We start from the raw sequence: 26,351 nt of genomic DNA, 5'->3' as shown, positions 1-26,351 counted from the left end.
ATGGGTATGACAGTGGCTTCAAACCAGCGTATGGAAAACGTGCCGTCTGACCTAGTACGATTGTACCTATGAAGGAGAAAGTGCTTCCTCGCAAGAGAAAGGTGCTGCAACATCTGAATGTGAACATTGCCTAGCCCTGGAGCAGAAGACTGGGATGAAGTGAGAGCATGATTAGCTTCATCATAGTAAAGGCGGCATTGTAGCATTCACGATTCTGAGAGGAGAAGGGTATCATCCGAGCTGCAACCACTCGTTTCCAAGCGAGGAAGGCGGGGTGATAGTGGGCAGAGATCTAAATCTCCACAAAATAGCTGCCTAAGTGTTGGAGACAGCAATGGGGTCCACAATGACATCGTCTGCTACGGTCAGGCCGTAAATTGGGAAATGGGCCTTGGTCCCAGAGCGCCGACGGTGGTTGCCCCACACGACAAAAGGAGTGAAAATGTTAAAAGAACTAGTAAATGAAATCCAGCTATCTTTTTTCCTATCCAGAAGAATGGGACGACACTGTGCACACAACTGTTTAACTAACACAGTTCACCATCGTAGGATGATGGTTAAAATGCGGACAGCACGTCTCCGCGTGCTAATTGCGTCACGGCATACCTCAGTCCACCTAGGGACCGGAACATGGTGCAGTAAAGAAGCGCGAGGAATGGAACAGTCTGCGGCAGTAAGGATAATGTTTGTATTCTACCTCGTCACTACAATTGGCGAAATGCTGTTTGGCGAAGGCCCCCAGGGAAGAGTAAAGCCTCTAGTCAACCTTAGAAAGCTGCCAATTGGGTTTCCACGCAGCTGGGGTAGGAGTCATCAAATGTATAGTGCACAGGAAATAGTCGCTTGAGTACATGTCAGAGAGAATGGACCACTCTAGACGATGGCTAGCTGGCAGTGCAAAACAAGAGGTCCAAATGGGAATAAGGTGTATGGAGTCTGAAAGGAACATAGGTGCTCCAGTGTCAAGACAGGTGAGTGAGTTGATTGAGGTCAGCCAAGAGGACACCTCTGACATGTTCTTAAAGTGCCTCAAAGGGAATGTTGGCCATCAAAGTCGTCAAGCAGAAAAAAAAAAAAAAAAAAAAAAAAAAAAAAAAAAAAAAAAAAAGGGGGGGTGTTTGAGGGACTTGACCAATAAGCTGGAATTAGTTTGCCCTGGTGACAGCGAATGACAGAGGCATGTAGACTTTACAAAGAGAAAAGGGGAAACGAAGGAGGAAATATGGACTGCAACAGCTTGCAGCCGGGTATTCAGTGATGGTTTGGCTATGGACGTCATCTTGGATGAGCACCACGATTCCCCCACGAGACAGAATGCCATCCTCGGGGGAGGGAGGGGGGGGGGTCAAAGCGAACTGGAAGGAAATGCAAGAGGTCAGTCAAAGCGAATGAGGACAATTTTGTTTCTTGGAGGGAGAAGCAATCAGACGCTGCAATTCCAAGAGAGCAGTAATTCCTCCTTGTTGGACCTAATGCCATGAACGTTGCATTGGAGAATGGGAGGGAGGGAATCTGGAAGGAAGTCATGTATCCTGTCACAAATCTGGTGTGCTGCTCGGTAAGCTCGTATTTTTTCACTTAACGACAGCTCGGAACTGTTTCGAACGCAACTGAAAAACAAGGAAAACAGCATCAACTTGGGCATCTTTCCATACACTGCACTAGATCTCATAAACGAACAGAACGAGCTGAGTTTTACGACAGCTCTATCTGTGGAATCCATGTTGATTTTTAGAGAGAAAATTTTCCTTCTCTGAAACCTAACAACACGTGAGCATAAAACGTGTTTCTTAAGTCTACATCAGATTGGCTCAGATTACGAGCATCTCTGTCGACCGTTCTTCAAAATGTGAATGACCTGCGCTTTTTCCCAATCGCTAGAGATCCCACTTCGCCCCAGTGACCTACGACAAATACTGCTAAAAGAAAACCAAGTCCTTTCGCATAATCTGCTGAACCCCACAGGTGCTTCATCCGGCGACATTTCGACATTCGTGCGCCGATTGAAAGGAGGAACTGCGTTATCATTTTCCGCTGTCAAACAATTTAAACTACCAGTACCGAATTCAGTACTTTGGCCTTATCCCTGTCATCTGTTCCGGTGTCAGTATGAACAGAATTTCTATCTGCTTATTCTCTTTACATAACACCAGAACTTATCAGGATATTTCCTCATATAATTTGGCAAAATTTTACTCAAATTCATTGAACGCTTCTCGCATCTCCTTCCTCACGTTCATTTTGGCTTCATTCACCTTTTGTTTGTCTTTTGCTCTAGGGTTAAAAATCTCTCCAGACAAGCACTTATATGTGCTATTTACTTCTGTCGTATGTTTCAATGAGTTATTTATCTAACACGTTTTTAGCAATACAATTCCATATTTAGTTAATATACTTCGTTGAAAATATGGACTGGGTGATATTTTATTCACACTAGTGTTTGAAGTCTTCGGCAGAAGAATGAAACGTTTCTATAAAATAAATATGTAGTAAATTAATTAATTACAAAAAGAATTCAGTAGGAGATCAACACATGCATAATAAAAATTACAATAACTGAATTTTAACATAAACATAAAATCAAATGACTGACTTATGGGAGTGTAATAAGCTTCTTACAGCATGTCATGTGATAGCAGGCAGCAGGCAGGCAGTCTTGCGTCCCTGATGATTCTGTATTTTACGTTTAACAATATCAGAATGCTCCAATGCACAAGACTATACTTAGACTGTACAGACACTCAACGCTATATGAAGGCAATACTGCACAAAATGGTGTGTCAGTGTACAGTGGTATAGGCGTGGGGGTTGGATACCAATTGAGTATGCTCGAAGTTAGGTTTATATCCTGATCAGACCAGGGACGTTTTTGTTCCCATGGACTACTTACAGCAAATAACTTCGGGAAATGTCAGGGTAGTTTATGTAACAACACTATGGTCATAGGACAGAGAGCGAGTCAGCTAAGATATGCTATCCCAAATACAACCAGAATGAGTAAATGTTGGGCATTTCTAAAGTCTATGAAAAATTTAAAATAACGGTATAGAAAAATGGATAAACATAACATAGGGAACAGTACATAAAGACAAATTAGTAAAGTTTGTTTCTGAATATGGTACCAGAAGGTTAGTTAGGAAAACTGCCGTCAGTGGCGCCACCGAGCATAGTTTCTGAAAATGGCAGCTCAATGCGTAAAGAAAGCACTTGTGCACTAGAATTTCCCCATTGCCAATCAGCTTTTCATAGCAAGTTTCACAAGACACCACCTGTTTACAACAGCATAGCGTAATGTTACAAGAAATTTGAGGAAGATTGTTGTTTGTGGGATGCAAAACGTTTGGAGTGACTGGGCATGTCAGAACAGACAGTCGACCATGTGAGGGGTATGATGCGGTGAAGTGCCACAGTGTCCACCTGTCGAGCTGGTACAGAATCGAATATCCTTCAGCCAAGAGTGTGGAAAATTCTACATAAGTGATTAAAAGTGAAGCCTCATAAATGGCGTAATGATAAACTGCGTTGTCTGCAGTTCTTCATTGCTATGCAGAACCATCTTGAAAATGGCGACTACAAAAGCAGTTAACGTTCCTTGATGAAGTTTCTTTCCATCTTTCGGAAACGTCAACCGACAACACACACAACACATATGGGATTCTGTGATAGATAACGCATTTTGTGCCATGTCCAATAAGGTTGGTTGGTTGGTTTAAAAGGGGGGAATGGACTAAAGTGCATGGTCATCGATCCCTTGTTTCCAGTAGAACAATTACCCGAGGGAAAGAAGAAAAAGACGACGTATGGCACAATAACAGGAGAAAGGAAGAACCAGAACGACAGAAGGACAACAATTACTACAATGGACAAAACAGGACAAAAAACCACAGAAACGCAAGAAGCGGGGAGAGTAGATTAAAAACAAGAAAGCAGATTACCATGGCTGGCTGACGATGAGAATAAAAAAGAAGCCAGCCACTCTGCAACACATCATAACCCCCACCCTAAAAGCATTAGACTGGAGGACACAGAGGGACAAATGACATACACTAAAACTCAGATCAAATTATAAAACCCACCTTCACGAATAAAACGTAAAACTAAAGCTGCTGTTGAGGCATTGTCACCCAAAACCGAAGGTATGATGCTGGAAAAGTTAAAGGTCCGCAGCAAAGCGGCGGAAAGTGGTCAGTCCGGCAAGAGGTGGACGACTGTCATTTGGGAGCCACAGCAACACTGAGGTGGGTCCTCGCGACAGAGGAGGTAACTATGTGTGAGCCACGTATTGCCAATGCAGAGCCGACGAAGGACAACTGATTTCATATGAGAAGGCTGCAGGGAAGACTTCCACACATTCACACTATCCTTAATGACATGCAGTTTGTTGTGCACACTGTTATGCAACTCCATATCCCAAAAGCCAAAAACCTTGCGGTGTAAGACAGAATGCAGGTCAGTTTCAGAGATGTCCATCTCCAGGAGATCCGTGTAGCCAGCCTGTAAGAAAGTTCATTGCCTGGGATTCCGACGTGTCCTGGGGTCCACACAAACACTACGTTTCAGGGCAGCGATGGACTCCTGAATGATCGCTACCAAAGGATGGTGAAGATGGCGTGTAAGCTGCTCATGGAGTCGGAACAGAGAAGAAACGTCTCACCGGAACAGAAACGGATGTACTGAAGAGCACGAGATAAGACCACATGCCCTGCAGTGAATACACCGCAGCCATCCGGCAAGGAATGCTGTTTAATATCGCCTCTGTGGACAAAGGCGAAGCCAACATTACCATCAGCCATTGAGCCGTTGGTGAAAACCACTTCAGAGCCCCGGAACACTTCAAGAATCGAGAGGAAGTGACAGTGGAGAGCCAGAGGGTTAACGGAGTCCTTAGGGCCACGTAAAATGTCCAAGGGAAGCTTCGGCTTACAGCAACAGCACAGAGGTGTACATGAACGGACCTTGAGGATAGGTGAGAAGGAAAGAATTCCAGTTCAGTTCAGATCAGATCAAACGTGAATCGCAATCGTTACACCTGCCCTGGGACGCCTATGTGGGAGGTCAACTGCCGTGGTTAGGAAAAGAAGACTGTAATTAGCATGTTCAGGAGAGCTATGAATGTGTGCAATGTAACTACCGAGCCGTTGTGCACATCTGATCTTCAATGGAGGGATCCACCAGTACGCTTGTCGCCGGACTCGTCTTAAAGCTTCTGTCGCTAGTCATACTCCGCGATGGTGCAATGGGTCGAGCAAACACAATGCTAAGGTCGCCGCTGAACCATAAATCACACACCCATAGTCAATTCGTGATTGGACAAGGGCTCTGTAGAGCCGCAGCAGTGTGGAGCAATCTGCACCCCAATTGGTGATGCTCAGGCAACGGAGGGCATTGAGGTGCTGCCAGCACCTCTGCTTAAGCTGACGAAGATGAAGCCAAGTCAATTGAGCATCAAAAACCAGTCCTAAGAGTCGATATGTCTCTACTACACGTCTTCGTGGCGGAAAACTGGAAACCATTGGCTAGAGCCCACGACTGCAACTCGTGGATGGCTCCCTGCAGGTGACGCTCAGCAACACCAGTACTTGAGCAGCAGTACGAAATGCAGAAGTCGTCTGCATATAGAGAATGAGACAGAGGGCCCGACAGCTGCTGCTAGACCGTTAATGGCCACTAAAAATAGAGACGCAATACAGAGCCCTGCAGGACTCCCATTCTCCTGGATGTGGATGGAACTATGGGAGGCACCAACTTGGACACGGAAAGTATGGAGCAACAGGAAGTTTTGGATAAAAATCGGGAGTGGGCCTTTGAGACCCCACTCATACAATGTGGCAAGAATATGATGTTGCTGAGTCGTAAATCAAAAAAGACAGCAACCAGGTGTTGGCATCTGGAAAAGACGGTTCGGATGGCAGACTCGAGGGACACAAGATTAACAGTGGTGAGAAAACTCTGGTGGAAGCTGCCTTGACATGGAGCTAGTAGGTCATGTGACTCAAGGACCCCTATCCCACTGCTGACACACCATACATTCCAGCGGCTTACGAAGAATGTTGGTATCCACATCAAGCGGGTTTTCACCAGGTTTCAGCACCGGATTGATAGTGCTCACCTGCCATGGTGATGGAAAGATGCCATCACATCAGATCCAGTTGAAGATGACACGAATATGTCACTTGTAGTCAGATGAGAGATTTATATCATCTGGCTGTGGATCTAATCAGGCACAGAAGCTGTGTCGGAGCAATGTGCAAGGGCACTGAGGAGCTCCCACTCTGTAAATTGGGCGTTACATTATTTAGTGTGGCTTTTTTTTGTGGTTTTAGGGCGCACAACTTCAATGGTCATTAGCGCCCTGACTACATTAAGAATGCACCGCGAGGCACAAGTTTAAAACAACAACTAAAAGGGAAAACACGATAAAAGACAGACTGACAGGCATAGGATTAAAAAACAGCATCATCAAATGTCCTTAGAGATGTCTGTCAAATTGATAAAACGAAGAACGCGAGCAGCTGCTCATGGGTCATCCGCTAAAATGGCAGCTAGACTACATGGCAGGCCAAGATCAAGACGCAGTGTGTTAAAATCCGGACAGGACATTAAAATGTGGCGGACTGTCAGCAATTGCCCACATGGGCAGAACGGCGCCGGCGCAGCCGTCAGCAGATGGCGATGGCTGAACCGGCAGTGTCCAATGCGTAACCGGGCCAAAACGACCTCGTCCCGCCGAGAAGGGCAGCCCAATCGGCATGCCACAGCAATGAAATGCGCCGACAAATTACCCTGCTACAATCCAACGAAGGGACACAACAAGAAGCTGTCCGAGGCTGGAGGACCGCAGCCTTGGCTGCGGCATCTGCAGCTTCGTTCCCAGGGATACCAACATGGCCAGGAACCCACATAAAGCTAACCGGAGAACCGACGTCCACCAGCTGCTGAAGAGAGCGTTGGATCCGGTGCATGAAAGGGTAAACCGGATACGGATCACTGAGGCTCTGGATGGCGCTCAGGGAATTGGAGCAGATAACATAAGCAGAATTTCGGTGGCGGCAGATGTAAAGAACAGCCTGGTAGAGGGCAAAGAGCTCAGCTGTGAAGACCGAACAATGGCCATGGAGTCGGTATTTGAAACTTTGTGCCCCGACAATAAAGGAACACCCGACCCCGTCATTGGTCTTTGAGCCATCTGTATAAATGAAGGTCATATTAATGAACTTCGAACGAAGTTCAACAAAACGGGAGTGGTAGACCGAACCGGGGGTAACCTCCTTTGGGAGCGAGCTGAGGTCAAGGTGAACGCGGACCTGAGCCTGGAGCCAAGGTGGCGTGGGGCTCTCGCCCACTCGAAAGGTTGCAGGGAGTGAAAAATTAAGGTGTTGAAGGAGGTGACGAAAGCGAACTCCAGGGGGTAGCAGGGCAGAGACATACAACCCGTATTGACGGTCGAGAGAGTCATAAAAAAAGGAACGATAAGACAGGTGGTCGGGCATTGACAGTAGCTGACAGGCATACAGACAAAGCAGTATATCGCGCCGGTAGGTGAGTGGCAATTCGCCAGCATCAGCATGAAGACACTCTACGGGACTAGTATAAAACGCTCCAATCGTAAGTCGTAAACCCCGATGTTGTATGGAGTTGAGGCGGCGTAAGATGGATGGCCGCACAGAGGAGTATACGAAGCTCCCATAATCCAGCTTGGAGCAGACGATCGACCGATATAGACAAAGTAGGACGGTTCGATCCGCTCCCCACGACATACCACTGAGAACACGGAGGACATTTAAAGAACGGGTACAACGGGCAGCCAAATATGACACTTGTGGAGACCAGCTAAGTTTCCTGTCAAATGTAAGACCTAAAAATTTTGTTGTCTCCACAATTGGGAGAGCAACGGGACCGAGTCGTAAGGACAGTGGGAGAAACTCTTTGTAGCGCCAGAAGTTAATACAGACCGTCTTCTCGGCAGAAAAACGGAAGCCATTGGCGACACTCCAGGAGTAAAGACGGTCAAGAGAACGCTGAAGACAGCGCTCCAGGACACGTGTACACTGCGCGCTGCAATAGATGGTAAAATCGTCCACGAAAAGGGAGCCCGATACATCAGCTGGGAGGCAATCCATTATTGGATTGATCGCGATGGCGAAGAGAGCGACGCTCAAAACTGAGCCCTGTGGCACCCCATTCTCCTGGTGAAAGGTGTCTGACAGGACAGAACCCACACATACCCTGAACTGTCGATCCATTAAAAAGGAACGAATAAAAAGAGGGAGGCGACCGCGAAGACCCCATGTATGCATGGTGTGGAGAATGCCCGCCCTCCAACAGGTGCCGTAAGCCTTCTCCAAATCAAAGAACACAGCCGCGGTTGGGCGCTTGCGCAAGAAGTTATTCATAATGAAGGTCGACAAGGTAACCAGATGGTCAACAGCAGAGCGGCGCCTACGAAATCCACATTGTACATTGGTAAGTAGGCGTCGAGACTCGAGCAGCCAAACCAAACGAGAGTTAACCACTCGCTCCTTCACTTTACAGACACAGCTGGTAAGCGAGATGGGTCGATAACTGGAAGGCAAGTGCTTGTCCTTCCCCAGTTTAGGAATCGGGACAACAATAGACTCGCGCCAGCATGTGGGAACATGTCCCTCAGTCCAGATGCGATTGTAAGTACGAAGAAGAAAACCTTTACCTGCAGGAGAAAGGTTCTTCAGCATCTGAATATGAATAGAATCAGGCCCTGGAGCGGAGGACTGTGACCGGGCAAGTGCGTTTTCGAGTTCCCGCATGGTGAATGGGGCATCATAACTTTCACGATTCGAGGAGCGGAAGTTAGGTGCCCTAGCCTCCTCTGCCTGTTTGCGGGGGAGGAAGGCAGGGTGGTTATGAGCGGAGCTCGAAACCTCTGCGAAAAAGCGGCCGAACGCATTGGAGACATCCTCCGGGGCCACAAGGACGTCATTCGCGACCATCAAGCCAGAAACTGGTGAGTGGACCTTAGTGCCAGATAGCCGGCGCAGGCTACCCCAGACAACAGAAGGAGAAACTGTTGAAGGTGCTTGTGAAAGCAGCCCAGCTGGCTTTCTTGCTTTCTTTAACAATACGACGACACTGTGCACGTAATCGTTTATAAGTGATACAATTCGCCACTGTAGGGTGGCGTTTAAAGGTGCGTAAAGCACGTCGACGAGCACGTAAAGCGTCTCTACATGCTGCGGTCCACCAGGGGACCGGTACGCGACGTGGAGAAGAAGTAGGGTGAGGGATGGAATATTCAGCAGCAGTGAGAATGACTTCCGTGAGGTGGGCGACCTGATGATCGCAGCTTGTGAAGGTTTGATCCTGAAAGGTCGCCCTGGAAGAGAAGAGCCCCCAGTCTGCTTTGGAGATGTTCCAACTAGATGAGCACGGGGAGGGGGTATGCTGCAGGAGATGGATAACACACGGGAAGTGGTCGCTCGAATATGTATCAGAAAGTGCATACCGCTCAAACCGGCGTGCAAGTTGGGTAGTACATATAGAGAGGTCTAAACGGGAATAGGTGTGAGATGTGTCCGAAAGAAAAGTAGGGGCGCCAGTATTGAGGCAGACAAGATTGAGCTGGTTGAAAAGGTCTGCTAACAGGGAGCCCCTCAGGCAGGATGCCGGAGAGCCCCAAAGGGGATGGTGGGCATTGAAGTCTCCAGTTAACAAAAATGGGGCAGGTAGCTGAGCAATAAGCTGCATCATGTCTGCCCTGGTTACGGCAGATGACGATGGAGTGTAGACGGTACAAATGGAAAATGTAAAAGCGGGGAGAGTAATGCGGATGGCAACTGCCTGCAGGCCGGTGTGCAATGTGATGAAATCGTAGTAAATATCATCCCGGACCAGCAACATAACCCCTCCACGAGCCGGAATACCTACCACAGGGGGTAGGTCAAAACGCACAGAGGTGTAGTGTGCCAAGGCAATTTGATCGCATGGACGTAGCTTCATTTCCTGGAGGGCTACGACGAGCGGACGGTGCAAGCGGAGCAGCAACTTCAAGTCCTCTCGGTTGGAGTGAATGCTGCGAATATTCCAGTGAATAAGTGCCATCGTAAGAAGAAAAGGAAGATGAAAGAAGGTGTCACCTCGAAGGCCGCTGAGGGCCTGGCTTCGAGCGAGCACTGCCGCCGCTATCAGTAGACGGACAGTCATCGTCCATGGGGTCTATAAGTTCATCGGCCATCTTGGTAAGATGGCCGGGAGGGGGAGCTCCCTCCGCCGGTGAACGGCCAGATGTTCGACTACCAGCGGTGCGGCCAGGCAAAACAGATGACGGACTGGGGCGGCAACCGCTGGGTGGCGCAGGAGAAGAAATGCGCCGTGGCGGAGAAGGAGAACTGCGCTTCCTATGAGCCTTCTTGGAAGGTCGTTTGGTGGAAGTACCGGTCGAAGCCTGTGAGGTCGAGGTACGTAGGAAGTCTGCACGGGACGGTTCCTTCTTGAAGGCCCGTGCATCTGACTTCTGGGTCTTCGTCTTAGCAGAAGCTGATGAAGGGGCTGGTGTCTGTGGGGTGATGGGAGGAAGAGGAGACGTCGACCACGCGATCTTAGCACTGGCCGAACGGACGACCGTGGTGCTGAAAGTCAGATCGTATCTCTGGGTTGCTACCTCCTGGTAGTCCGAGGAGAGGCGAGGACAGTACTGTATTTCCCCGCTGGGAGCAGCGTGGGCTTCCTACTAGCCAATAGCTTGCGAGCAGCCGAGGTGGACACTTTCTCTTTGACACGAATTTCTTGGATACAGCGTTCTTCCTTATAGACAGGACAGTCGCGGGAGGATGCAGCATGGTCACCCTGACAGTTCACACAACGAGGAGACGGAGGTGGACAGTCACCCTCATGGGCATCCCTGCCACAAGTGACACATTTAGCCGCATTGGAGCAAGACTGTCGAGTGTGATTGAAACGCTGACACTGGTAGCAGCGCGTAGGTGTTGGGACATAGGGGCGAACAGAAATAACCTCGTAGCCCACCTTGATGCGCGATGGCAGCTTAACACTATCAAAGGTCAAGAAAAGTGTCCGGATCGGTACAAGGTCATTGTTGACCTTTTTCATGACCCTATGGACAGCCGTAACGCCCTGCTCAGCGAGGAAAGATTGAATCTCCTCGTCAGTCAAACCATCGAGGGATTTAGTATAGACCACACCACGAGACGAATTCAAAGTTCAGTGAGCCTCCACCCGGACAGGAGTGTGGCCCAAAGCAGTTTTTGTGCCTGAAAGGCGCTCTCAGTTTCTAGTAATAAGGTACTGTTACGCAACCTGGTACAAGATTTGACAGATCCGGCTATGGCATCTACGCCCTTCTGGATAACGAAAGGGTTGACAGAGGAAAAATCTTTCCGTCCTCAGATCGAGAAACGACGAGGAACTGTGGGGCAGGCGGTAGTACTTTTGTCACTGGTGGCTGGTCATGTTTCCGTTTTTGGGCAGAAGTCGAGAGAGATGGAGTGAAATCCATTGTGGAGGAATCCCCCATGATTGCCAGGGTCTCCGATGGCGCGCTCCTTCCTTGTGGGGACCCTATCAGAGGGCACTCCCGTCTTAGGTGAATGTTTACACCTCAGGTCACACCTCCCGAGAAACAGACGGAGGGACCAATCGGCATGGTCAGAAGGTATCAGCTCAGGCAATCACCCCTCCCTGGGCCTGGCCTTTACCAGGGGGTACGTGCCTGCCTTACATGTCTACCCAGGGCGGGGAATTACGCGTTACCCCGTCACCGGCTACGTGTGCGAACGCGTGGGTCGGCCTTCAGGCGCGCACAGGGAGGAAGGAAGAAGAGGAAAAGGAAGAGAGAGAGAGGGAGAGAGAGGACAGACTGTCTCAAACGCCGAGGCGGAGACCAGAGAAGGCAAGGAGAAGAAGGCAATGAGAAGGCAAGGAGAAGAAGGCAATGAGAAGGCAAGGAGAAGGAGGCAAGGGAAAGAGTAAGGAAGAAAGTGAGGTGGAGAAGAGCGAAGAAAGGAACCAACCAAAGGAAGGAAGAAACGAGACGTGAAAAAGCAAAATCACCGCAAATAGAGGTCGTGGAACAGTCCGTCTCCGGACGCAGGCGCTAACTACCCCCTTGAGGGGGAGGGACTCCTTTTAGTCGCCTCTTACGACAGGCAAGAATACCTTGGGCCTATTCTAATCCCCGGACCCGCAGGGGGGTTAGTGTGGCATGTAGTGAATGACAGGACTTTCCCTTACAGCCACAGGCTGAGAAAACGAAGGGCTAGGGGGCAAAGCGCCCAGCAAAGCGCCCAGCAAAGCGCCCAGCAAAGCGCCCAGCAAAGCGCCCAGCAAAGCGCCCAGCAAAGCGCCCAGCAAAGCGCCCAGCAAAGCGCCCAGCAAAGCGCCCAGCAAAGCGCCCAGCAAAGCGCCCAGCAAAGCGCCCAGCAAAGCGCCCAGCAAAGCGCCCAGCAAAGCGCCCAGCAAAGCGCCCAGCAAAGCGCCCAGCAAAGCGCCCAGCAAAGCGCCCAGCAAAGCGCCCAGCAAAGCGCCCAGCAAAGCGCCCAGCAAAGCGCCCAGCAAAGCGCCCAGCAAAGCGCCCAGCAAAGCGCCCAGCAAAGCGCCCAGCAAAGCGCCCAGCAAAGCGCCCAGCAAAGCGCCCAGCAAAGCGCCCAGCAAAGCGTGTTTGCATCGGTAGATAACACACCATTTATGTTAACACCAGGAACACCTGTTGGGGTCTGGTACCTGACAACATGTTTGATCTTTGCCCAGATTTTGGAAGGTGACATATGGCACCCAATGGTCGACATGTATCTCTGCCAACACTCCTGCTTCCATCGTTTAAGCTGGCGAACACAGGCACAGAGCCATTTAAAAACTACGAGGCTCTCCAGCAAAGGGTGCCACTTATGCTGCTGTAGAGCTCGCCAGTGCTCCTTAATTGCTTCAGCGACTTCTGGCGACCACCAAAGGACTACATTACACTGGGGGCACCCTGAGGAGTGAAGGATAGCGTTTTCTGCCACAGAAACAATTGTTGTACTCACCTGCTCAACCATGACAACAGTGTTACTGTGTGGGAGAGATTCAACGGTGACAGCAGAGGGTAAAGTTTCCCACCTTGTCTAAGGCCCATCTTGGTAGGCGTCCATGGGCCTGATGGAAGGGCAGTGACAGGAAGATGGGGAAGTGGTCACTGCCATACAGGTCATCATGAGTTCTCCAGTGAATAGATGGGAGAATTCCTGAACTGCAAATTGATAAAGCAATGGCTAAGTAACTACCATGAGCCACACGGAAATGTGTGGTGGCACCAGTATTTAAGAGGCAGAGGTCGATCTGAGGTAGTGAAGTTTCGAAAACTCTGCCTCGGCCAGTAAGCACAGCACAACCCCACAAGGGGTTATGGGCGTTGAAATGTCCTAAAAGTAGGAAAGGTTTGTGGAGTTGATCAATCAATGCAGATAATACATTCACCATCTGGTGGAAAATATACATAGCAGACAGTTATTTCCTGCATCGTCCTTATTCTGACAGCCACAGCTTCAAGAGAGGTTTGAAGGGACACAGGTTCACTACAGACTAAGTTTAGGACATAAATGCAAACTCCACCTGATAGTCGATTATAGTCATTACGGTTCATGTAATATCACTTATAGCCATGGAGGGCAGGGTTCCACACTGCCAGGAACCATGTTTCCTGGAGATGCAAAGCTTAACAGTTGCCATAACTCAGCCACGTGGTGGGAAAATCCGCCGCAATTCCACTGGAGGATGACTTCTTCATGAGACTGGGAAAGCATGGAACATTCAATGAGGCAGTTGACGCCTCAGAGTCACCTGCTGCCACCGACTTATTGCCTGAACAGTCTATTTCCACTGTGTCTGAGTGTCTGGCGAGATCTAGGTCCTCAATGGACGCCAGAATCTCCACCCCATCCTCAGATGCAGAGCTTAAGGTAGCGGTGGTGTGGGTGCCACCACAATTTCCTTGGTCTTAGGGGGTCTTCTTTTTGGGTTTCTCTCGCTGCTCCTTGGTTTCCCTGGCTGGGAGGACTTCACTGGCTCAGTCTCCAGGACTGAGGATGAGCATGAAGCCCTACGACCGCCTTTGAGCTCCTCAGCCACTGGTGGGTGTCATCTTTCCCACTAGCAGAAATCTGGGAATGGAGTGACCAAAGGGACCCCTTGCCAGAACTGATGTAGCGGCAGTGTAAGACTGTCATCTGCACGGGATGCAGGCATTCAAATTCTCTCTTAGCCTCAGTGTAAGTCAGTCGGTCCAGAGAATCCTGCAGTCTGGCGGGCAAGGTGAATGGTGCTCTCCGCAGTTGACAGATGGGAGGCAGGGCACACTGAGTATTGGGATTTGATGGGTGTCCGCAATCTCGACATGTTACGCTGGAAGTACAGCATGAAGACATATGGCCGAACTTCCAGCATTTAAAGCACAGCATTGGGGGATGGATATAGGGCTTTACATCACAGTGGTAGATCACCACCTTAACCTTCTTGGGTAATGTATCACCCTCTAAGGCCAAGAAGAAGGCACCAGTGGTAACCTGATTATCCATCCGACCCCACTGGACACGCCGGACAAAATGTATACCTCGCTGCTCTAAATTGGCGCGCAGCTCATCATCTGACTGAAAGAAGGTCTCTGTGAAATATGATACCTTGGATGATACTTAAGCTCTTATGGGGCATGATGGTTACAGAAAAATCCCCCAGCTCATCACGAGCAAGTAACGCCTGTGACTGGGCAGAGGATTCTGTTTTGATGAAGACTGACCCAGATCTCATTTTGGATAAATCCTTCACCTCCCTTAACTTGTCCTCTAAATGCTCAACAAAAAACTGAGGCTTCATTGTCAAGAAAAATTTCGCATCAGCTCTTGAACATACAAGGTACCAGAGCGAATAAGAACTGCTGCCACCCTTAGCCTGACGTTCCTCCCATGGTGTGGCCAGGGAGGGGAACAATTTGGGGTCGTACTTCTGTGCATTTAATTGAGCTTGTGACCGCTTAGAGACTGCTGGTGTTTCACCACCAGCTAGAGATGATGGACTACACTTCATCTCTTGTCATCCGCCCTGATACCACCCACTCCAACCAGGGCCCCTCCCATGGGCACCACCCAGCTGCAGCCACCTGGCAGGAAGGCCACCTGGCAGGATGGCCATTGCCAGGAGTCCTGATGCCCTAGGTAGATGGGCATTTACCCCTTGGCATAGGTGGGGAGTTAACGGCACAGGCATCAGCACAGCAATCCCTGTGTGGTCAGGAGGCTACAACCAACAGGGTTCAATGTGGTCGCACCACAATGGACTGGCTACTGTGCTGGATATCAGGTGCGAAGAAGTCCATGGTCATTGACACAGAAAGCAACACTGCATAGTGCATGATGGAAAACGCACCCAGGAAGATGTCCTTGCCCAAGAGGTGGAGAATGAGTGGGACTGACATGTGACGACGAGAAAGAGGGCTAAAGATATCAATGGACCATGGACACAATGCACCATGTAAGGCGCCCTTCACAAATTGGCTCATTCTTCAGGAAAATTTTAAAGAATGAAGTCAAACCCTAGAGGGGATCATCACATAAAGGCCAAAACGTGCGACACTCCTTTTAGTCACCTCTTATGACAGGCAGGAATATCTTGGACCTATTCTTACTCCCAGACTCGCAGCGGAGGGATGATGTCAAATGGCATCCAATAGTCGAGGCGTATCTCTCCCAACACTCCTGCTTCTGTCGTCTGATAAGTTGGCGAACGCAGGCACAGAGGTGTTAAAGGCTATGAGGTGCTCCACGGAAGGCTGCCACTTATGCCGCTGTAGATCTCGCCGACGCTCCTTAATTGCTTCAGCGACTTCTGATGACCACCATGGGACTGCCCAACTACTGTGGCACACTATTGTGTACGAGAGATTCGGTGGTGACAACAGAGGTGAAAGTTTCCCAGTCCACCTTGGTAAAAGCCCATCTAGGCAGGCGTCTGTGGGCCTCATGCCGGGGCAGTGACAGGAAGATGGGGAAGTCGCCACTACCACACAGGTCGTCATGCGCTCTCCAGTGGGTAGATTGAAGTAGTCCTGGGCTGCAAATTGATAAATCAGTGGCTGAGCAACTACCACGAGCCACACTTAAATGTGTGGTGGCCCCAATATTTAAGAGGCAGAGGTCAAACAGATAGCAAAGTTTCGACATCTCTGCCTTGGCCAGTAAGCACGGTGCCACCCCACAAGGGATTACGGATGTCAAAATCTCCCAAAAGTAGGAAAAGTTTAGGGAGTTGATCAATTAGTGCAGCCTATACATTCAGGGGTACTGCACCATCTGGAGGAAGGTATACATTGTAGACAGTTATTTCCTGTGTCATCCTCATTCTGAGAGCCACAGCTTCAAGACCGGTTTTAAGGGGCACAGGTTCACTACAGACAGAGTTTAGGACAGGTACACAAACTCCACCTGACACTTTTATAGTCGCTATGGTTCCTGTAACATCCCTTATAGCCGCACAGTCTGGGGGTCTGCGTTGCCGGGAACCAGGTCCCCTGGAGGGCAACGCAAAAAGCAGGTGTAAATTTAACAGTTGGCGCAGCTCGGCAACATAGTGGAGAAAACTGCCACAATTCCACTGGATGACTGAGACTGGGAAAGTATGGAACACTCAATGCGGCAGTTTACGCCTCAGGGTCACGTACTACCACCAACTTATTGCCTGAGCATTTAATATCCATTGTGTCTGAGGGTCCAGTGAGATCTAGGTCCTCTGAACGCCAGAATCTTCACCTCATCCTCAGACGCAGAGCTTGTAGGTAGTGGTGGTGTGGGTGCCATCGCAGTGCCTTAGCTCTTGGGGGTCTTTTGCTTTTTTGGTTTCTCTTACTGTCCCTTACGTTTGTCCTGCTAAGAGAGCTTCACTGATTCAGCCTCATTGACTGAGGAGGACTGTGAAGCCCTACGACCAGCTACCTGTGGTTGCTGCAGCCACTGGCTGGTGTCAGCTGTGCCACTGGTAAGAACCTGGAAGTTTTACACTTCTCCAGCTTAAAAGTAGGTATGGACGTCCCCGATGGTTTGGGGGGGGGGGATGTTGTTCCCAAAGAAGGTGTTGCAGGAGCAGCAGGGAGGGTAGCGCCCCACCATGGTCAAGGGGGCAGGTGTAGTCCTAGGGCTCAGAGCTAACTGGAATTCGCTGAACTGATGGGGCTATCATTGTTGTCGTAGCGGCGGCATAAGAGGAAGTCATTGGCAGAGGATGGAGTCGTTCTAATTTCCTCTTGGCCTCAGTGTAGGTCAATTGGTCCAGGGTATTTTACTCCACGATTTTTCTTTTTTTCTGTAAGATCCTACAGTCTGATGAGCAAGGGGAATGATGCTCTCCATATTTAACACAGATAGGAGGTGGGGTACATGGAGTATTTGGATGTGAAGTACGTCCACAATCTCGACATGTGATGATGAAAGTACACCAGGAAGACATATGGCCAAACATCCAGCATCTAAAATACCACATCAGGGGAGGGATATATGGTTTGACATGACAGCAGTAGACCATCACCTTGACCTTTTCGGGTAATGTGTCGTCCTCGAAGGCCAAGATGAAGGCAGCAGTGGCAACCTGATTATCCTTCGGACCTCGATGGACATGCCAGACAAAGTGAACACCTCATTCTAATTGGCACGCAGCTCATCGTCAGACTGCAAAAGAAGTTCCCTGTGGAATATGAGACCCTGAATCATATTCAAGCTGTTAAGAGGCATGATGGAAACAGAAATATCTCCAGATTGTCACAGGCGAGTAGTGCCTGTGACTGGGAAGAGCATGCTGTTTTGATGAAGATGACCCAGAGCGCATTTTGGACAAGCCCTCCACCTCCCCAAACTTGTCCTTTAAATGCTCAACAAAAAACTGAGGCTTCATCGACATGAAGGATTCCCATCAGCACTGGATCAGACAAGGTACCAGGATGAATAAGTTCCACTGCCATCCTTAGCCTTTCGCTTCTCCCATGGTGTGGCCAGGGAGGGGAACTATTTTGGATGGTGTTTCTGAGCGTTGAATTAAGCTCTAGGAAGATAAGAGACTGCTGGCGGCTGGCCACCAGCAAGAAATGATTTACCATGCTTCACTGCGTGTCATCTGCCCCGATGCCACCCTCTCCAACCAAGGGCCGTCCCCACAGGCGCCACCCAGCCTCAGCAAGGGCCACCTGGCAGGATGACCATTGCTGGGAGTCTGATGCCCGAGGTGGATGGGCATCTACCCCTTAGCATACATGGGGAGTTAACGGCGCAGGCATCAGCAGTGCAACCCATGTGTTGTCAGGGGGCTACAACCAACAGGGTACATAGCGGCCCCACCAGAATGGACTGGCTACTGTGCTGGATATCAGGTGCAAAGAAGTCTGTGGTGTCACCGCCAGACACCACACTTGCTAGGTGGTAGCCTTTAAATCGGCCGCGGTCCATTAGTATACGTCGGACCCGCCTGTCGCCACTGTCAGTGATAGCAGACCGAGCGCCACCACACGACAGGTCTAGAGAGACGTACTAGCACTCGCCCCAGTTGTACAGCCGACTTTGCCAGAAGGGGATCACTGACAAATACGCTCTCATTTGCCGAGACGATAGTTAGCATAGCCTTCAGCTACATTTGCTACGACCTAGCAAGGCGCCGTATTCAATTGATAATTAATATATTGAAGCATGTACCGTAACGAGAGATGTTCTACAATTGTGGATTAAAGTTAAGTATTATATCATCTACGTACTTTATTTGCAATTCTCAAGATATTGTCCTGTTCCAGACCTCACGCCAGTCAGCGTGTAATTAAACGCGTGCATTTCGGCCTCCTCTAGAAACACAGTGTTGGCTCTTCTGCCAACACTACAAAGTCCATGGTCATCGTCAGCACAGAAAGCGACACTGTGTACTGCATGGTGGGAAACGCACCCAGGAATGTATCCTCGCCCAAGAAATGGAGAATGAGTGGGACTGAAATGCGACGATAAGAAAGTGGGCTAAAGACCTCAATGCATGATAGACACAATGCACCATGTAAGGCGCCCTTCCCCAACTGGCTCACTCTCCACAAAAGTTTTGAAATATGGAGGTCAAACCATACAGGGGACCATCACAAAGGCTGAAACGTGTGAGACTCCTTGTAGTCGCCCCGTACGACAGGCAGGAATACCTCTGGCCTATTCTTACCCCTGGACCCACAAGAAGGGCACATTAGCATAACGGGACACTAATTACTCTTATAACGAGTTGGTATTCCATAATTCTTTTCTGTGGCACTGGAAAGGGCCTCCAAGGAGGACTCCAATGCAGTAAGATGTGTGGAACTTCATCAAATAATAACAAGATAATGTTTCATATCACTGCCCTGTTATAAAGCAAAGAGGTCCAATACACTTGTGACATTAAGTACTAACGTTATCTCAGCTGCACATGCCTCCCCAACAATTTACTTTGTATTGATACTAGCCCATTACTCTGACGTCTACGGAACTTAAAAACGAGAATCATCTCTACAGCAGTGGGTTGGTATCTCAGCGGTACAGTTGTACATAATTTATTAATGCATTTTTGCTATACTAACTGAATAGCGAAATTTTCATTTCCATTGCTGCGATGGGAAACTGAAAATTTTCAGAAATCATATGCTAATTATTTAGTCCAGTAACCGAATGGATCACAAAGCTATAGTTTTCCCTAATCTACAGGCATACTCTGCAAAACGCTCTCAACTTCATGAGAATTAGCACACTTCCGACTATACCACATATTAGAGTTCCTTTATACTCTATTCGCGTTCGGCGTGCGGAAAGAGCGACTGCTTAAATGCTTGTGTGCACGCTGTAGTTAGTCTGTTTTTGTCTTCGTGGTCCCTATGGATATAGAGGCTGTAGCATATGCTTATATCAATCATTTAATACTACGTAAGTCGGTTCCTCTATGGAAGACACCAGAGAGTGTACTGAGCAAGCGTTCGGTGGCGCAACGGATAACGCATACGGCGTATACAATGAGGTCATATACTTTTAAAAGTTGTACACGAAATATGAATATATCGTTAGCAATAACTGGTTGCAGGAGTTGTTTCGATGGTGGGATGTATTGTATATAGCTTCACATTAATCTTAGTCTGAGAAATGGGCAAATGAGGATAAATGCATCTACTTTGTTTACAAACAATTACCTTTTTTTGGAAAGAATTGCTAGTATTGAAGTTATCACGATACTCCCGCAGTAAAATAAGGTGTAGGACTGAGGTTTTCTATGCGCAGCGATATAAAGCATGTGCAACATGCAGGTAAGAAACGTAAGAGCTGTCCTGTTTTTGAGTGTAAACTAACGTCAGTATCTGAAATTGACTTCATCTTATGTAAGATTAAACTTCAAAAGCTTAAGCAATAAGGACCCTAGCTGGACAGTATGAAGATAAAGGCATTGTTTCTAATAAAGTAAAAAGTGTGTTCACAAACTAGAAAATATCTTTTTGATAATGATGTGAGTGAACAGCTACTGCAAATGTAAGCGCATGTAAACGCCAAGGAAAACAATAATACTGTTTTTAATCGGTGCTGTGAAGTTCTGCAATTGTGATTTGGTTTTCATATGGAAGTACTGTCGATTTGTTTTATAAATAAGCTAAAATATTGTTGCAGGCTAGATTCGAATCAGGAACCTATGGACATCATCTTAATATCCGACAGTTCACCGCTCTTTCAGTCTAGCTGCCAATAATGTGCAAAGAAGTGCGTATAACGATAATTTTTACTAAGAGTAAGTTCGTCGACTGACTATCCTCCTTTGTAACAGTGAGAAATCGTGTCTCGGAGGTGATTTGATGTTACCTTCAGAAAGCAAAACATTTTAAATTAAGTAAGAGAACTTTGGCATCGACGTTGTGGGATTTTGCCGGCACAGTGTATAGTGCTACAACGATGAAAAATATTACGACGATGTCAAACCTTATTTTCATGATATAAAGAAGAATTGACGATATTAAAAATGTAATTTTATTATTTTAATTTTTATGCTCAGTGAATCAAAGATTTTCTAGTGCACGGAATAAACTAGCATTGTTTGTACTACGAAACTACATATGATTTTGTTCTCGTACTGGTCGGTAGAGAAAGAAAAGTTTCTTCTTAATCGATGTATGTAATGTAAATGGCTAAAGGCTATAAAAAGGAGAGAGAGAATCCTTGCGACAATCACCATATTGTATAAGAAAAGGTAAAGACAAGTTATTCAAAATGATTTCTAAAGACTGAAAATTGCGGTGTTTAATCTAAACCTGTCCTGAATAACAGCGAAGAACATTTATGTCGTCATATATTTTCTTCGATTGACCACGGTTGTGATTCGCATGTTACTTTTTGTTATGCGACGTGTTAGGAATATTTTCATTATATGCGCAAAAGTGCACACAGCTTTAATCTAACCTGCATCTTTCGGAAACGATAACTCTTATTCAGTACTATTACGCGAATACCGTCTAAATCTCAACCGTGATCACAAAAGTGATTCCTGGCCCTGATTTTTATAAATGTGTAGACTTGAAAGCGAACAGCATTGCACCAACTGAAAGAAAACAAAATAGGGACTAAACAACTTTAAATTTTAATGCCGTCAGCGTTACGAAATCTGAACGACGTAAGTTAATTAAATATTAACAGGAAGAGAATTATTAAATTTTAAAGATTAAATCATAGCAAGAATTTAAAGCATTTTAGCATCATTACGTTTCTTCGCATTTGTACTTGAGTATCAGATACCATCATATCTATTTAAAAGACAGTGCGTAAATAAAATTGCCACCTTTTATAATTACTATTAGAGCAATTCAAGTGCAACCAATTTTTACGCTCTTTCGCGTTCTCTGAAACACTCAAAAGCTATTTTTCAAGCGTTTTATGCTGGTATTTTTGCAGCGTGGTACTACCTACCATTGGTATGTCATTTTCCGAAATAAAAATTCCAAAACAGGACATCACTGTACATTAGATTTATGACAGTAGAAGAGGCGATCTAGCGAGTGACATCACAGGCATCTCTTGACTCGAATGGAGCTTTTTAGCGGGCTTTCAAATTATTTGAATTCCATTTCCGTTTTTATAAAACTAGTGTTTTGAAGCACCCCCTTTGTAAACTGACTGCATTTTCCCAGCATCCTATTAATGAACTATTATCTGCTAACTGCTTACTAGTCTTCTGAGCCTATGTGATAATTCAATTTCATCTCCATACTGATTGTTATACCCAAGTATTAATTCCAATTGGGATTTTGTTATAGCAGTCAGGATATTACGAGGGTGGTCTGACAAGTCTGGGTAAATTTCCATGAAAGACCAACATTTCTGTTGCGTCTTCATGGTTGGTAAGCACAAACAGAGGCGACACAATGGTTAACACACTGGGACTCGCGTTCGGGAGGATGACGGTTCAAACCCACGTGCGGCCATCTTGATTTAGATTTTCCGTGCTTTTCCTAAATCACTTCAGGAAAATGACGGGGTGGTTCCTTCGAAAGGGCTCGCCCGATTTCCTTCCCCATTCTTCCCGAATCCGAGCTTGTGCTCCATCTGTAATGATCTCGTTGATGGGACGTCAAACAATCTCCCCCTTCGGTTGGTAAGCCTGAATATTCTAAGAATCGTATAAAGACTTTCAACAGTGTACAGCGCACGGTTCATTGACAGCCACCTAAATTAGTCAGCGTGTCTTTTGCAATTGAAAACAAGGAAAAACCGCGTTTCGTGCTGTTACTAAACATTTTTATTTTAAGGAAAAGACTACCACACAAATCAAAAGAACTGGATGAAGTTCTCGCGGGCTCTGCACCATCATTGAAGACCATTTACTTTTCGACTAATGAATTTGAACGAGATCGGACAAGCACCGAAAACGCAGCGCGTCCCCGCCGTCCAACTGAGGTACCACAAGGAAACCACTGACAAAAATCCATGATGGTGTAATGCAAGATCGCCGAATGAAGATTCGTTAGATTGCTGAGACTGTAGACATCTCGAGCGGGCTAGTGCGTAATATCGTGCACGGAGAATTGGCTATGAAGAAGTCGTACGCAAAGTGGGTGCAGCGACTGATCACAGTCGAACAAAAGCGCACCTGGCACGACGTGTCAACGCAATGGTTTGGCGACGTTTAAATGCAATCCACAAAATTTTCTGCGCCGATTTGTGACTATTGATAAAACTTGGATCCATCATTACACACCAGAGTCAAAACGGCAGTCAAACCAATGGACCAAAGTTGCTGAAATTGCATCAAAGATGGCAAAGAATTTTGTCGGCTGGTAAAGTAATGACTGTTTTTTTGGAATTCCCAAGGAATATTCCTTACATATTACTTGGAAAATGGCAGAACCACAACTGGACCTTATTATGCTTCATTGTTAAATCTTGAGAAATCTGCGTTGGCTGAAAAAAACCGCAAGTTTGCATGCAAAAAATGTTCTCTCACTTGCATAATGCTAGTGACTTCTTCCTGTGCCCTAACTTCAAACTCTGGCTTGCTGGAAAGAAATTCTGCCCTGTTTTATATTTCTGAATGTTTAAAGTAAGATACCAATCTGTGTTATTTTGAACTCTTGCCAAGGTCTTACCGGATATTTATGTAGTTTTTTTATAGTCACCTGCAAAAAGCCTGTTGTTACTATTTGTATTATTATACGATTACAACGAAAGATGAATTGCATCGAAAGATTTTCACTGCTCTCGATGAAAAGTCAGCGAATTCCTGGGCGCCTCGGTGTTTGGAGGCAAGTGGACAGTGGTCAATGTCGACAGTTCAGCTAGTAGCCTCTGCCCTAGACCGTCATGGCCAGCTGAGCTGCCTACAAGCTGTTCGTGCGCTTGGGATATACAAGGTGCTAGGGAACATGACGGAAGGAAATGACTACAGAATTTATGAAGTATGGTACTGAAACCGCGATGACCAGCAACGAAAATTATCACAGTTAATATGTTATTTACAATACATGGGTTGTTGCTCACTGATTTCCCAATGACAGCAAGACAACCTTATAAATAAGTACCGAATATCACAGAGTTAGTAAGCTGGCCTGACGGTGAAACTGGAATAATTATATGGCGATTCGGTTTATTACCCCTACATTTAATGTTTCTCTGATAGAAACAAACTTCCAGAATATACACGTCTTATCTTTGTAAAAGTATCATACAAAGAATCTATTCTGACAACTGGCTAAAAAATTTGTTTTGCCATCAAAAAAAGTATGTTCCAGACAACTGTCGAAGTTAGTGTGCAGCTGGAAAAATTGTTGGAAAAGACTAACAAATTACAGTTTATTTTGCAATATTTTAGATCACTGGTAATGCTGATGCTTTTACAAATTTCAGATTTTCGAATTACATGCGTGTTACAAAACTCTGCCTTCAGTAAAACAAAATATTTCTGTTTCTACCTACTGAAACACGTTTCGACGCCTATGTGTCATCTTCTGTGGATATCCATTTATTTCTCTGAAACTACTGTGCAATTTTCATGACTGCTTTTCTACTTTAAGCCTAAAAACGATAACACGTGCATTTTTTATTGTTCGCCTGAAAATTACATTAGTTGCGAAAGTGAATTTACACATCTAGTTTCTATGTCTTTTTGTAGTTTGACAATCATTTGCAAAGTAGTCAGAAGAAATTGTTTACAAATTTGCTGTGCAAATCTACTTCCACAATTAACAGTTTTCAAGAGAATAATTAAAAATTTAAAAATGCAGTTGTGATTTTTAGGTCTGAAACAGGAAAACAACCACGAAATTTGTATAATATTTTTACAAAAATAAATAGACTCACAGAAAATGACAGGTGTTGAAGTATGGCCGGGTGAGCAGAAAAATAAACACATTGTATTTTGCAGAAGGAGAAGTTTAAAAACCCAAATTTATGTTATTACGATAATAGAAGGTACATGAAAACATGTTAAGGTATCTATCTACGCTCACAAAGTACGCAAAAAAAAAGCATAGAAGTGCAAGGATTAAATGAGGAGCATGGATAGAGGATCTGGCTAAATCTGACACCAGCACTATTTTTGGCGTCCTAGCTCTTACAAAGCAGCAGAATCGCAGGTGACGGCAATGCTCAACTGTTTAAAGTACGTACTATTCGGTATGTCAACAGTGAATAAGGCCTAACTGGTTCTGCATGTGAGGGGGGCTGGAATAGTTCTAGCATTCAGAGATCATTACGCGAAAATCCACATACAAGACGTTGACGTGTTATTGCCTCTGTTCTCTCCGCTTCATGAACGTACTCTCTTTCAGTTTTTGATAGATAACATTCATGACAGATGCAGAAAAATAAATTTAGATCGGAAACTGAAGAAGCAACACGCAGATAAGTACGTTCCCAGCGACGGGCTGGGAATTAACCTCACCATTAAAAATTCCTGGGTCCGCTATTGCAAGCAGATCATCTTTTCAAAATTTATGCTGTGATTGTTTTTAATAATAAATTATTTTTCTACTCATTTTGCAACTCTCTTGCGTCATTCTATAAAGTGTTATTGCCATTTGTTTGACGCTAACTATAAAACTTATTTGCATACACCGCTGGAGTAGCTTAATGTTTACAGCTCGCAGTCCCAAAGGAATTGTTTCTTTTACTGCTGTTTCCCATCCCTGCACGGGCTAGGCTGCTCCTGGCTAGTAGTACTGCATTTGTCGTTATTCGGTACAATACTTCGAAGACGTGGACAAACAATTGTACTGAGAATGAATGAAAAAGACATTCGATGGTTACGACACGCTTGCATTATACGGACGCTCAGTTCATTTAAATGCGCCTGTCCCGAGAAATTAGTTTAGATTTCTTCACGGAACTGCTCAAGGTGCAACTTTCATATAAACTTCGTTTATACTCGACGTGAGGGAACTCGGAACCGCGTACCGTGTTATCAGAAAAGGATAGGTTAACAAATTTCAACAATTGTCAAGCACTACGAGCTACTTCGGTACCAAAGTTGATATATTTAACTTGAGGCGTACAGGTAAACGACACGACGTCATGCCTTGCATGACGAGTGGAGCATGAGTTCGCAGCGTCTGTACTCACCGACATATGCGCACACTGCACCGCTACGTGCGCACATGGTGAGAGCCGAACGATAACTGCGCCGAGCTGTCTCCTTCGGCCTCGTGATGTCATGTCTGCCCCTCCACTGCCACGCTGATACCTGTCCCAATCCGGAGCTTGAGCGCACAGGGAAGGATGGCAGCTGCTAATTTTCCCCATGTCTGCCACACCGGTGAAGTACCGCCATTTTCACTGCATAACTGTGCATTGTTTGTATTTTAGGTGGCTGATTTTTTTAAACTCTGT

The 26,351-nt window shown here is 46.6% G+C and overlaps 1 protein-coding gene across 1 annotated transcript in view; it reads right to left on the bottom strand.

The window, feature by feature from the left end:
- LOC124777323 (von Willebrand factor C and EGF domain-containing protein-like) overlaps positions 1–26,139 on the bottom strand; it is a gene marked incomplete in the record, with an annotated part of 178,189 nt that extends 152,050 nt beyond the window's left edge. Inside the window, 1 exon segment of the mRNA XM_047252683.1 lies at positions 26,085–26,139. Coding sequence (XP_047108639.1) covers positions 26,085–26,121 — 37 coding nt within the window.
- Between the last annotated feature and the right edge of the window lie 212 nt (positions 26,140–26,351).

This window comes from Schistocerca piceifrons, chromosome 2 (genome assembly GCF_021461385.2).
Source record: "Schistocerca piceifrons isolate TAMUIC-IGC-003096 chromosome 2, iqSchPice1.1, whole genome shotgun sequence".
NCBI classification, from domain to species: Eukaryota; Metazoa; Arthropoda; class Insecta; order Orthoptera; family Acrididae; genus Schistocerca; species Schistocerca piceifrons.
This window is presented reverse-complemented; position numbering and strand designations above follow the sequence as displayed.